At 30.6% G+C, this 13799-nt stretch overlaps 1 protein-coding gene across 3 annotated transcripts in view; it reads right to left on the reverse strand.

Moving 5' to 3' along the window:
- Positions 1–13799, reverse strand: part of LOC413242 (bifunctional heparan sulfate N-deacetylase/N-sulfotransferase) — a 260674-nt gene that overhangs the window by 54726 nt on the left and 192149 nt on the right. For all 3 annotated transcript variants that reach the window (XM_006557262.3, XM_006557264.3, XM_396688.7), the window contains one exon: positions 8094–8291. In XM_006557262.3, coding sequence (XP_006557325.2) covers positions 8094–8291 — 198 coding nt within the window. The remainder of the gene's footprint in view (positions 1–8093; positions 8292–13799) is intronic.

The following is a 13799-nucleotide window of genomic DNA, read 5'->3' on the forward strand; positions in this document are numbered from 1 at the left end:
TCAAAAAAAAAAAAAAAAAAAAAGAAAAAAAGAAAGAAAGAAATCCGATGTAACTTTCAATCTCCAATAATTAAAAGTTGAACAAAGTTTTTTTTCAATGATAAATTTTCTTTTCCCTTTACTTTATACTAATCGCATTACTGCTTTAAAAAGCAAACGATATTAGGCGATACAAGAGATGACGTTCACTCTAAAATTGTAGGACAGGGCTACATCAGGGGTGAAGCCTCTGATTGAGAGGACGAGTAAATGAAGGATTTCACGAACGAATGGCGCGGCATCGGACGTAATTGAGCATGGCGATAATTATTACGGTGCACAGGATCGCGTCGTTGAGTGGATTCGATCAATTTCGCCCATCATCTGACAAGAACAGACGGATTTTCCTTCGATTCTTCCTTCCTTCCATCTTTCACCGATATATAGGATACTTGGATATATATAGATTATATAAGATACTGGTAACTGATAATACAACAAAGCAGCAATATTCTTATTTCTTAAAATTAAGTTTATAAAATAAGAATAAAAAATTCTATTGATCTTGGAATGCGAGTGGATTATTGGTAAAAGTTCATTTTATTTTATAAGATATACATACGTGAGAGAATAAGTAAAAAGTATCAAATAAAATTTCTTCGTTGAATTTCTTATTTTCAAGAGAATTGAAATGGAAGAAAAGTAATCAGATATTCGTGCATTTGGTAAATTTTCAAATCATTCAATTTCCTTGAAGAAACTAATTTGTGAAATAGAGAAAAATTTAGAAAAAGCTAATATTTTTGTTTATAGAAAAGAATCGGAGAATAAAGAAGATTTGAACAAGATTATCTTAGATAAATTATATATAAAAAAAGAAAAAGAATATCCTTTTATAAAAAATTCGCAGAAAAATAATATTTCTCAAAAATATGCAAATACCAAAATTTGCTCTATTATAAAATGCAATATAATTATATATAAAATTTTTATTTTTGTTATCTTAAAAGTAGTAATAAAAATTATTTTTAATAATTTTAACTATTGTTAATATAGGTTAACAATCATTTAGGAATTAATTTTAGTTTGTACATAACTTTATTTTACTAAGTAAATAAAAATCGTAAATAAAATGCTCATCGCTCTCTTCAACATTGTGCTTGACACTATGCTAACTTTACTCTTCTTTGAGTTATTAGAACGAGTTATGGAAAGTTCAAAATATTTAAATTCACCCAAATGTTATAAACAATCGTTTCAATCACTCATTTCAGATCACTGAAATTTCTAAACTTAAAATTTAATCTTCTTTCCACGAAATACTATGACGTTTCTATTTTGGAATTGATCATGTAATATCGTAAAATCCACGCGAATATGACATCATGTTCTGCCCGCTTATCGCAGCTCTTATCTTAAAGAAACGATCTGATCCACTGTCTTTCCCTACAAAATAATCTTCTACGCTCTTTTCCTGCTTTATCTATCAATTATCAGATGGTTATTTTTCGAAATTCATTTTCGAATTGACCAGGAATCACACCGGGCGAAAAGATATACAACGCAGAGGGAGGGAAACGCGGATAACCAAAGAGCAACGAAAATTTTTCAACCGTTCGAGTTGATTGTTCGGCTCGTTCGGGATAATTAGGTGAAAACCGCGGAGGGCATTTAGCCAGCCCGTTAGCCACGGAAATTAGTTTAAAATACGGTCTCTAATTGGCAAGGGCGGGCCTTGATCTGCTCGACGTTTGCCCGTAATTTGTTTCGATCCTGATTTACCCTGCCCGCTAGATCCGTTTCTGGTTTCTGATTTAATCGACCGCGTGGCTTAAAATTCCAATACCCGGCTGGCTCGTCCCGTTTGTTGGAGGAATTGGAGAAGTGGGGGGGAGGTAAAAAACAGAAAAACGCAGACGTGGAGAGCATCGAATGCGAATTGAATATTTCGAATTTTTTATTTGCTCTATTCAATTCATATTTTTTACCGGTATTTCGAACAATCTTCATTCGTGATACTCGTGGATGTGTTTGAAGGTATTGATTTAATATTTCCTGATCGAGAAATTAAATTATACTTCTCTTTTTTTGTCTTAGTAACTTAGAATTCTGCTTAATCTTCATTTTTGTTTATTGAAAGCGATTTTAATACTAAGAAGAAATTTTTGACGTCGATCTATTTTCGATTTTACTCATTTTTTGATAATAGATCTTGTCGAATTATCCTATACATTAAAAAGCAAGTTTTTGTTTAATACCGTAATTCTATTATTTTGATACATAATTGATATAATTTCTCGATGTCAAATTTCATTCATTACTAATTCATGAAACATTATTTACTTTGTAACTTTTATGCATTAATTCTGTCAGATAATATTTAAACGATTCTATCTTGACTTTCAAAAATACATTATTGTTAAAAAGTTTGAAAATTATATTTAAATAAATAATTCAACTTCATTGCATTTAATTATAACATAAATATATCTTATTGATTCCATATAATGTTTATTTTTAATTCGAGTTGTTACCATTTTCTAGATTCCAGATTTATTTTCTATTAAGTATTTATGAGATTCCTTTTGATTAAAAACTTTCGATCCACAAGTATATAACAATTCTAAATTATCAAAGATCTCAAAATATTCAAAAGACAAACTTTTGAGTAAAAATTGTAATGATAATTCAAAACAAAACATTTTAAATTATTTTTTAAAAAAATTCAAATATTTCTTCCAATCTTTTTGGAATTATTGTGCACAAAAAGCTTTTACTTTTAGATGAAATACGAGTTGTTTTAAAACTAACAAGTGCCCTATGGGTAACTAATTTTGTGAATTTTTTATTTAGTGACTCGACAAAAGTGCATGAAAAAAAAAAAAAGAGAAGAAATAAAAATAAAAATAAAAAAAATAATTCACGTAATATTTCCACACGTAGTACCATTTATAATTTTTCTACGTCTGGACGTGATCAAGCAAAAAGAAATGAGGGGGAAAAAAAAAAAAAAAAAAAAATTCAAAATACATGCATATTCCCATAGACCTGGAAGAGCAGTCACGTCGGAAGCCATGCCCGGCAGATACATATTTATTTCGAACGGAAATCCGTGAAGTCCAGCCGCTGTCGCTCGTACGTCATGTCTCGGGATGCAGGAACAACCGTCACGACGAGCACACGTACGAAATGCCGTATATTTATGATGCCACGCTCTGCGTGCCGTGTGCAAAGGGTTGACACGGCTATTACTACGTTATCGTTAATTACTTCTGTTCCGATTCGAAATTCGTAGAATTGAAATTTATCGACGAAATTATTTAAGATATTGCAAATATCATCAGGAATTTTTGGAAAAATTATATACGAAATTATTCGGGATAATAGATACGTTATTAAAGATATTACGTATCGAGGAATAAAAGATTTATTTCAAATTTATCTGTTGCTCAAAAATATTTTATTTTCAATAAGATATGTAAATTCTCAAATTAATATAAATTGCTACATTTCTTACACTTTATGGTAAACTTAAAACGAAGGAAATATTTATAAAATTCTTAAACTCCTCTTTCGTCATTAATTGAGAAAAGAATCGCAAATAAAATTAAATTTCAATGAAAGATTAATCCACAATCAATCTGTGTTAAATAAAATTATTTCAAATAAGAAAAATCACAAGAAATTTCCAATTTAATGAATATTCCGAACAAATAACGCAACAAATTTCAAACAATTTCATCTCGTTAGACATTTTAAATCGCAAGCGTTATTTTTCATTCCTCTTTCCCTTTCGGCTTCGAATATACGAGAAACAGTAGGAAGAGAAAAGGAAAAAGGAAAAAAAAAAGAAACTGAAGCGCAGAGACCAAAGAGAGGAGACGAAGGACAAAAGGTAGGCGCGGATGAAGTAGCGGCGTGCGTATGGTAGGAAAAAAAGAGAGAGAAAATAAAAGAAAAAAGGAAAAGAAAAGGGGGAAAAAAAATATTCGCGCAAGAGAGGGTCGATCAGCGATTCCACCCCCCCTCCCCCCCCTGGCGACACAGCGTGGAACGTTTACCCTCCGCCCGGTCGTGCTACCACCACCCACCCTCGTGTCGATGTCACGAGTAACGAGTGTCGTGGTGCAGACTGCATTAGTACCGGGGGATGCTAAAAAATAACGACGGAAGAGGGAGAGGAGTGGGCGCATGGAGTGGTGGTGGATCTGATCGATATCACCTGATACATTGTTTTCGGATAAGAAACGAGTAGCTTCGCGCATATCGATGAAATAGTGCGTGTACCTCTGTCTATGACACGTTTGATATATATATATATATATATATGGGGAACATATGGTTGTTTAAACAAGAGGAATGCATAAATGATAAATTCTCCAGTTTTTGTCTTACGTAACATTTTATCGAGTGGGTTTATATATATATATATATAGAGTGGTTTTGAGTATATTCTATATTCTGTTGTGAAGTTTTTTTTTTCTATCAAGATTTTATAAAGATAGATTCTTGTAAGTGTTACGCGATTAATAAGAATCGGTTCGATGAAATTGATGTTTATAGAATAGTAGGAGTAATCGGTGTAATGGATGAATTGTTCTGTAACGTGACAGTGGTGGGTGAGTGTCGCGCGTGATGGATAGAGTTGTCCGGCTACCGATCGGAATTATTAGTATTTCCCATGTGTGACACGGCAGTGATCCATTTCTACTTTGTTTATTTTTTTGTTTGATATTTTTAAGATTCGTGCAAATATTTGTTTTTTTTTTTTTTTTGATCAATATCGAAGCTAAAATAAATTTTGTGTTTGTTATCTAATGTTTTAATAAATTTCTTTCATAATTTATACAAATAACGACGCGATGCAATCGAAAATATTATTTTTTTTTCACACATAAGATATTTTATATATCTTATTTTTGCATTTGAATAGAGAACATTCGTCGTAATATTATAAATTATGTTTGAATCAACTTATGTGTATATTATCAAATTATCTTGTTACAAATTACCAGCTATACATTCATTTCGCATTCATTGCTGTAATTCGGATGTGTATCGTTCATTATGGACGGGTAAATTAAGCACGATAGGTTTTCTACGATACACAAAATTTATTTTATACCAAAATTATTGATTTTGGAATCCGTATTAATTCAACAGTTTATTCTCCCTAATAGGTATTATTAGCATTATTACCCTTTAAAATCTTACAATTAAATTTTGCTTTTAACATCCTCTGAATAAGCAGTTTATATTACCTCAAACAGTAAATACTCGAATTATTGATTGAATCATCCCCGATGAATAAGATACTCATTGCATTACATCTATTATTATTCCATACCTATTGTTGATTGTTCACAGAATTTATCATCTGTTTGATAAAATTAAAAATTAAGAGATGAAAGGAAATATTATTTGACTTTGAATTTAAAATACACATTCAAAATTTTTTATGTCATTACAACAAAACTCCTACAGAATTTCTTTTATTAAAGCTAGCTAAAAAATATACATCAAAGGAACGAATACAAAAGGAAGACAGCGTTCTGAAAATTAAAAAAAAAAATAAAAAATAAAGAAAAGAACAAATGAAACCCCCTTACGAAACTTTCCAATCCCGCAACATTAGTAAACACGACCAAACGGGAACACATCTCCCGTCGATCTTCTCTCGTAAAGCTTGAATTGGTTGGTCAAACAGAGCCAAGCCTGTCCTAACATTCGGCAATCTTCGAAAACAAAATTTCCTTCTGGCTGGCGTGTGTAACGGACACGGTTGTGTGTCGTCCAACAAGCGGACAGCGCTCGGTTTGCGCGTCGGCCTCGATTATCGATTATGAAATTGCACCGGATAAAGCAAACGAGAGAGGCTCTGCTCCACCTCTTTCTCTCTCCCCCTCTCCCTCTTTCTCTCTCTCTATCACTTTATGTCGAGCTTGCTACTCGATAGAGTTTGTGTTGGTCAGACGTGTACAGGTGCGCCGATTGACTTTCCGATTATCGGATGACAGAGGAGCGAGGGGAGGGGAGGGGGAGGGACACAAACGCGTGCATACACGAGAATACACGCGAGGCCCCTGTCTCTCTCTCGCGCCCTGCGACTTAAACACTGCCCTTTGTCACGGCATCCCCTCGGCGTTACACAACCGAACCGTTCCGCCGTGGAACGTTTTACACGCGCACAAGCGTAGAACGTGTAGCATAGAAGGCAAGGCAACTTGCCATGCTCTCTGTCATACCGCGTGTCCCCATCCGCTTTATCCACCTATGACGCTTCATCTAGCTCTCCGTGAGGGTGGTTGGCATCGTTACTCTCTCTCTCTCTCTTCCTCTCTACGTGTTTCTGTCCTTGTTCATTATTGGATTGGATGCTTGGCGCATCTTCTTCTCGCTTAATAACGTTTTGGGTTGGTTTAGTCTCTTTATTGGGACGATCGTGGGATGGACAAGTCCCCGTTTGTGGTAAATTCTCTTATTAGAGGGGGATTGATTGGCCATCGTGTTATATTAGCCAGACGTTGTTCTATGATTATACAAGAATCAGGTGAACCAGGATGTGGAGCAAGGTCTCCGTTTATTGATCGAATATTCGGGGTTTGGTTTAAAGTTTATAATCCGGTTCACTCGACACATTCTTTTTTTCTTTTTTTCTTATTTCATTTCTTTTTGCGGGAAAATTTTGTATGGTCGAGAATCGTCGAGTTTTTATGCTTAGGATTTTAATAAATATTAATGAATTGAGAAACAAATTAATCATTTGTGAATTTTTTTTTTTCATTCTCTGAGATTGGAATTAAAAATAACATGGAAAGGTAATCGATAAGTGATCGGTTTTTTTTCAAATATGTTTATATAAAAACAAATAAAGATAAAAAGATAATTATCTAAAAGAAGAATATCTTGAATACTTAAACTAATATGCAATAACATATGTAGGAAAAAATCATATCCTAACAATTTATTTTTCTTATTGAAATCAGCTATTGAAAGAGTTTCCTTTTCTACATAATTATCGATAAAATTTGCGAAATATTAGCTTATTTCTTATCTTTTGTCTATAAATATACAATGAAATTTTTTTTTTTGCTTGCATAAAATAAAAATGCCTGCACGCGGTAAAAATATGATATACTTGATATATTTAAAACAACGATAACGGTAACTTATCGCTGTAAATATTAACTATTAACTGGAAAATTATATCCTCTTAAACATTTTGTTATAAATTTGAAGAAATATTTTAATATCACATGTTTATTATATTGCAAAATATTAATTCAATAATAAAAATGTTATATATACTTAATTTACAAAAAGGATTCACGCGTAGAATATTATTTATTATTATTATTTTCAATATAAATTTTTTTTCCTTATTTAAATTTTTTTAGAAACGAGATTTTAAAAAATTGTAATTATACAGATAATTGTTAATAATAGTGAAAGAATATTTCATCTTATTTTTAATCTTTTCGTTAATAGTAAAATTCTACTTTTCATTTTAATAGAAATTTCACGATACTTTTGTTATATATCCATAAATATTATTTGTAAGATAACTTACAGAAAAGAAAAGTAAATTATGAGGAGAAATACAACCAAGTCTATTAGAATAGTATATCAAAGTATCTAAGAAAGATATTTACTCGGTTCTCACACGAACCCCTAACGAGATAAAGTTTTTCGAATCATGACTTTGATCGTTCATTCAAGTAGAAAACAAGCGTATTTTACTCGATGATAACAACGAAATTCACTGGTAAAAATCTTATCGCGATAACTAGGGAAAACTATCTATAAAGAAATATCGATGGAATTGCTCGATATCCTCATTTTTATTATCCCTTTTCCCTTTTTTTTTTTTTATTCTAAAGAAACTTGTCTGATAAAAGTTTCGAATTGAAAAATTCTTTCTTCGGCGGTTGAAAGAATATTGGTTACAACAATATTATAAAGTGAATTTAATAGAATATCGAAGCATCGAATATCGTTGAAAGTTAAAGACCTATTAATTTTTCATTAGTTAAATTTATCAAATTCGAAATTTTGATGAAATCAACAAATAAGTTAGAATAGAATAAAATGATTGATTTCGTTTCGTCACTCACTTGATTCGATTGGAGACTAGCAGTTCCGCTATGTTTTTTCCCAACATAGAATACAACGTTTCCACGAAGACCAATACCTTTGGATCCGTCCTCAAACGAGCTTCGCTGCGATGATCCGGCGCAGAGGGTAACCTCGTTGCACCCCTCAGCGTCGAACACCTGATCGATGGCTCTGGTCTAGTGTCTCGATGGATTAGACTGAAACAAAATATGGAAGCTTTAGAAATAATCGATTATAAGCTTCTTAGGATCAAGTTTTATCAAAGTTGGCGAAATTATTTCAATTCAAGATTTTACGTATGTTCAGCAAAACGCTATATAATGCAAAATCAATTGTTCTATCTATATTACTTTTATTATAGCATGTTACGTTGTTATAGGTTCTTTAAATTAGAATCAAATAATTCATAAAAATTTACTACCAATCACAGATTAAATGAAATACAGTATATTTGGAATAGTAATTAGATAATTTGAGATAAATAAAAAATTATTGTAGAGAAATAAATAAAAATAATTGAAATTATAGGGAAATTAATATATATTTCAAATTTTGAATATAGAAAAAACATAAAATATCCGAAACTTTGTTTTAATTAAAAAATTAATGCAGAATAAATATTTCAATAAGATAGGAAATTTGAAACAGCAAATAAAAATTATTTTCATTTAAATAAAAAAAATATATATTTATTATATGCAGGAATTATATAATATCAAATAAATATTAATCATCATAAAATTTATCTTTTACATTGTTATAATATAATCGACTAATTGTTTCTTAAAATTTTCATTAAAATCAACAAGTCAACGGCTAATTTACCAGCCTGAATAATGTAACCGTGCATGTAATATGCAAATTACTTTTATCTTCAATATTCCGGATTATATTATCGATATAGTATTAAAATATAAAATCTCGTATTACGTTTTATATTTTTGAAATATCTGTAAAATTTACACGAAACCATAAATGGGAATGAATAGATTAAATGATCTAAAGTTTTGATCACATTTCAACAATACCCATTGAAAAATTTTTGCAAACTCATATTCTATTCTTCCACAGATTAAATCACAAATACATTAAAATTTTTACATGAATATTATTAATTAACAGATGCATGCACTCTCATTATTATTTTACAAATTTAATAACATTTAATAATTTTTTTTATTTTTTCTATTTATTTTATCAATTATTAAATTCCAATACCTAAAAAGTTCACCAAACTATATTAATACTCGATAATAATACAAAACCATGAGTCTCGTAATAAATTTATCGCAACGATTCACAATTCGTTTTGAACTTTTGAAAAATTTCGACCGTTTAGCTCGAGGAAGGAGGAATTTTCTCTTCACGTGACGAGGATCGAAAACGGCAAGAGACGAGATAATGTTCCTGCGTTGGTCATGTCGCATAAAGCGGCCGGATTGCTCCACTTGGCATGAATCGGGCGGCATTTTTACGATTACCGATAATCCGATTGTGTCTCAAAGAAACCGGGAAAAAGAGATTCGTCCTCGAGAACGAAGATGAAAGAATTCCTTCATCGAAATCGCCATTGCCGAGATCTGAATAACTGGAACCTTTTGAGGAATGCACCGTTTCCAGCCTTTCCCAGTCTTAATCCCATTGCGTGAGATTGGGATCAACATTTCTAATGTACCGAGATCGGAGGAATCCTTTTAAAATTTTAATACACAATCATGAGTATCCGAAAATCTCTGCGAGGGATTTCATATTTCTGTTAAATCGAGTGCATTTCTTTCAGAATTTGAATAGAAAATGAAGTATATGGGGATAAGATGAAAAATCGCTTCATCACGAGATTAAAGTTTTAATTTTTATACAGTTTACACAAGATATTAGAAATTGTAAAATTATTGATTTCTAATATTTTTCAATGAAGTTTTATTATATAAAAAGTATAGTAAAAGAAAAAACAATTAAAAAATATAAATTAATCAATCAAGTAATTCGTAATCCCGGATTATTTACGAAATTCATTTGTTAATTAATGTTCCACGCGATAAATTATCCCGATATATTTAAATTAAACAAATACTGCGAGATTTAATTCTTCATCCATTATTATACCAAATATTGAATCCTCAAATGGAGATAATGATTCAAAATCTATCTAAATCTACAAATCTACATTTCTAGATGTTAATTGTTAAAATTTTATTTGAATAAAAAAAATTATTTAACATACAATTGTATTAAAAAAATAAAATATTAATTTTGAATAAAACACGATCTTACGAATTGTTAATCAAAATCTTCGATCGAATATAAAACATCCAATTCCACTACTAGAAAGATAACTCTACTTATCCATACGCGAGAATTATCGTCGAACAACGTGTTTCGACGGAGCGGAATACAAGGTTTTTACATTAATGCGTTGGGATCGTTGACGATGAAATAAAACGGACGAGCGTAACAAATTTTCCGTGTCCGGCCACTTTAAATCGCAACGAACGAGCCGAGAATGGAAAACGAACCCTTCCCTCTCCCCCTTCCCATATCTCTCCCGCTCTTTCGTCAATGTTTCGAGAGCTTAACGTCGAAACACAAACACGCCTATTTCCGCTCGCAATTTGCCCGACAAAACTCGTCTTGATGTACGTGACCGGTGGCGTAATATCGCGTTGTTTGCCCCGCAATACCGGAGGTCCGGTTTATCGATCACTCGACTCGGCTGCAACTTCGACTGGCGAAAGGTCGATGGTCAATGATTTATCGGGCAAAGTCTCGCGACTGACGACGTGTTAATTCCACTCCGTATAATGCATCGAGTCTTTACACCACCCATCCCCGATGAACTGGATAACAGGTAGATACCGAGAAGATTGTAAGACGATACGTGTGGTTCGTTGTTGTTGGGGGGATGGATAATTTCGAAGTTGTTGAAATTAGAAGGAAAGGTTTTTTTTTTGCCCCTTTGTGGAAAGTTCAGCCGCGGATGTAACGCGAATATTGTTGATAAATACACTATAGAGAGAATTTCTTTATTGCATTTTTTTCTTTCTTTCTTTTTTGATTTCCTTCCCTGTTTGAAACTGGTTTTCAAGCTTGAAATTTTTAATATCGTGATGAAGCTTGTTATGCTTTATAGAAGAGGAGAAAGTTGCGCTTTTGTTTGAAATTGTTTGAAGTTTTGTTTTATCAAAAGCTTTATTAATAAAAGATATATATACGTATGAAAGAATTATCATTAGTATAATTATAAAATAACTATAATATTTAATAATATAATTTTTCATGGAATATTAATCAGATAGAAAAATATTGAGACGGAATAATCGAATAATACTTTAATCTAATTTAAATTGAATACTTTAATCAACAGATAAAATTTTACTTAAAATTCGAGTTAGATTAATTATCTTTTATCCTGTTATTCAATCTATAATAATCCTCCACGATTAATTCGAAACAATTATTTCGAATATTTGAAATGAAAGAAAAGGGGAAAAAAAAAAAAATCTTCGCCGTTTCTCCAGTTCCGGGCCATTAGCCGGAAACGCGAGAATCGTTGCGGACTTGGACTCGCACAGTGGACCCGAATGGAATCGAACCGCCACGGGCTAAAATCTACATCCATAATCGCCGGTATGAAATTCAAATCGAATCTTTTGTGCCGCTCGGCCCCGCAGTCAGCGAACTTTCCACCAACTTTTCCCTTGAAAGGAAACGCCATGGAAAGTATGCAGCGTACACTTCGCGGCCGGCATTCAGTCCGTCGCGAACTTCGAATATTTGAAATACTTGAGGCACTTCTTGCCCGGGAAATTATAGAACGCTCTTCCTTTGCGACGCCATCTCGGTGAATAGGTTCGATACAATCTTCCATTCGAAGGCCATTACGATCTTTTAAAAATAAGATTATTGTATCTAGATTGAGATTCAATTCTTTAACTTGATTTTTCGAAATTTTTCTTGCAAAAATAGCAAAGGAATCGGGAAGAAGGAATCTTTTTTTTTTTTTATCAAATTATCTATGCTCTATTTATAATCTCGTTTTGTATAAAGAATCTCGTTTTTTCGGATAATCGAACGACTCACACTATGAGTACATTTCATATGAAATATTACAATTTATTATTTATTTATATTTATGTAAATTATATTTCATTGCTTCTATTAAATTGCATATTTTTTTCGAAGTTAGTAATTCGGTAGGAATATTTTTTTGCTGTATTTTCATACCATTTACATATCTCTGTGAATATTTCGTTATGGAATCATTTTTTTTATTGCTTCTTTCGTTGTAAATTTCTTCAATTTTTTCAATTATTCATAATATTTATGGTTATTAAATGTTCGAATATCGAGTAATCGATAATCAAGATTTTATATTTATAAAATTTTAATCTAAAACGTGAGTACTTTTATACGAAATGTACTTTTTCTATATTTTTTGAAGAAATAATATACAATTAGTATATTTTTTAATAATAATATAAATTACAACTTGTTGTAAGATAATAAATAATAAAATAGATATTCTTATATGAAATAAAAAAATTTTTGTACATTTATATTCAGTGTATTTTTTAATATGTTCATTACTACGTCACATACATAATCATATGCTATGTATATCATATCATAATTGTTAATTTTTATGAAATTTTGTTGTCATTCAATAAAGATAATTATGTATATTAAAAATAGTGATTGACTATATTTGCTTGTTATTTTATTTTTCATTTTATTGTATACAATTAATACAATTGTATGTATACAATTAAATAATAATTTCTCATTACGCATGATATATTATCCAAATACTCCATGTAGAAACAAATATATTATACCGTAATATTATACTCGAATCGTGTGTTTCTATGAATAGATAGTATTTCCAAGAAGATAGTCATAGTATCATTTGCACAATCCTCGCTAATTTTACCCCAAACAGGTCATAGCGATGCTCGTGTACCCGGAAGTTGCACATCTGTTCAAAATATCATTAAAGATTTATTATGTACGTTATAAAAATGTGAAATCTTAAAAAAATTCTTTACACAATTTTCAATATATCATCTATAAATTTAATATCTTTATTACTTATTAAATTATAATTCAATTTACTAATCCATTTCCTATGTTAATTGTTTAACATCGTAATAAAAGTACAAAAAAGAAAAATTAAAAAAATAATTATTCTTTTATCAAAATTGTTTAAAATTCTGATATTAGACGTAAAAAATGTATTTATACTTTCAGATTTCTTACATCAATAAATTTTAATAACTGATGCATAACAATAATATTTTTATAATATTACTAATGATCTTTCATATACGATAAAACGAATATAAGATTTTAACATGAGAAAACATGGATCTGTTATGAATAACATTTCCTTTTTTAGTATCTCTAGTCATGATAATGAATTGTAAGAATAAATTGCTTACTAAGAAAAGAGTTAGAATATTACTTCTATTTATATATGTCCTATATATTCAACAAGAGGTGATTAAAAAAAAAAAATAAATAAATAAAATGTAAAATAAAATATAGAATAAAATAAAATTTTTTTATTCGTTTCGTTTTTTTTAAAACGATTTGTTTTAAAACGATTTTAAAACAAGTTCGAAAAATTTTCAAGTATAATTAAAAATTGGCTAATTAGATACGAACGAATTGGTTCTCAATTGATTATCCTATATGTAAATAAAATA

The sequence above is a fragment of the Apis mellifera genome, linkage group LG10, assembly GCF_003254395.2.
Source record: "Apis mellifera strain DH4 linkage group LG10, Amel_HAv3.1, whole genome shotgun sequence".
NCBI lineage: Eukaryota > Metazoa > Arthropoda > Insecta > Hymenoptera > Apidae > Apis > Apis mellifera.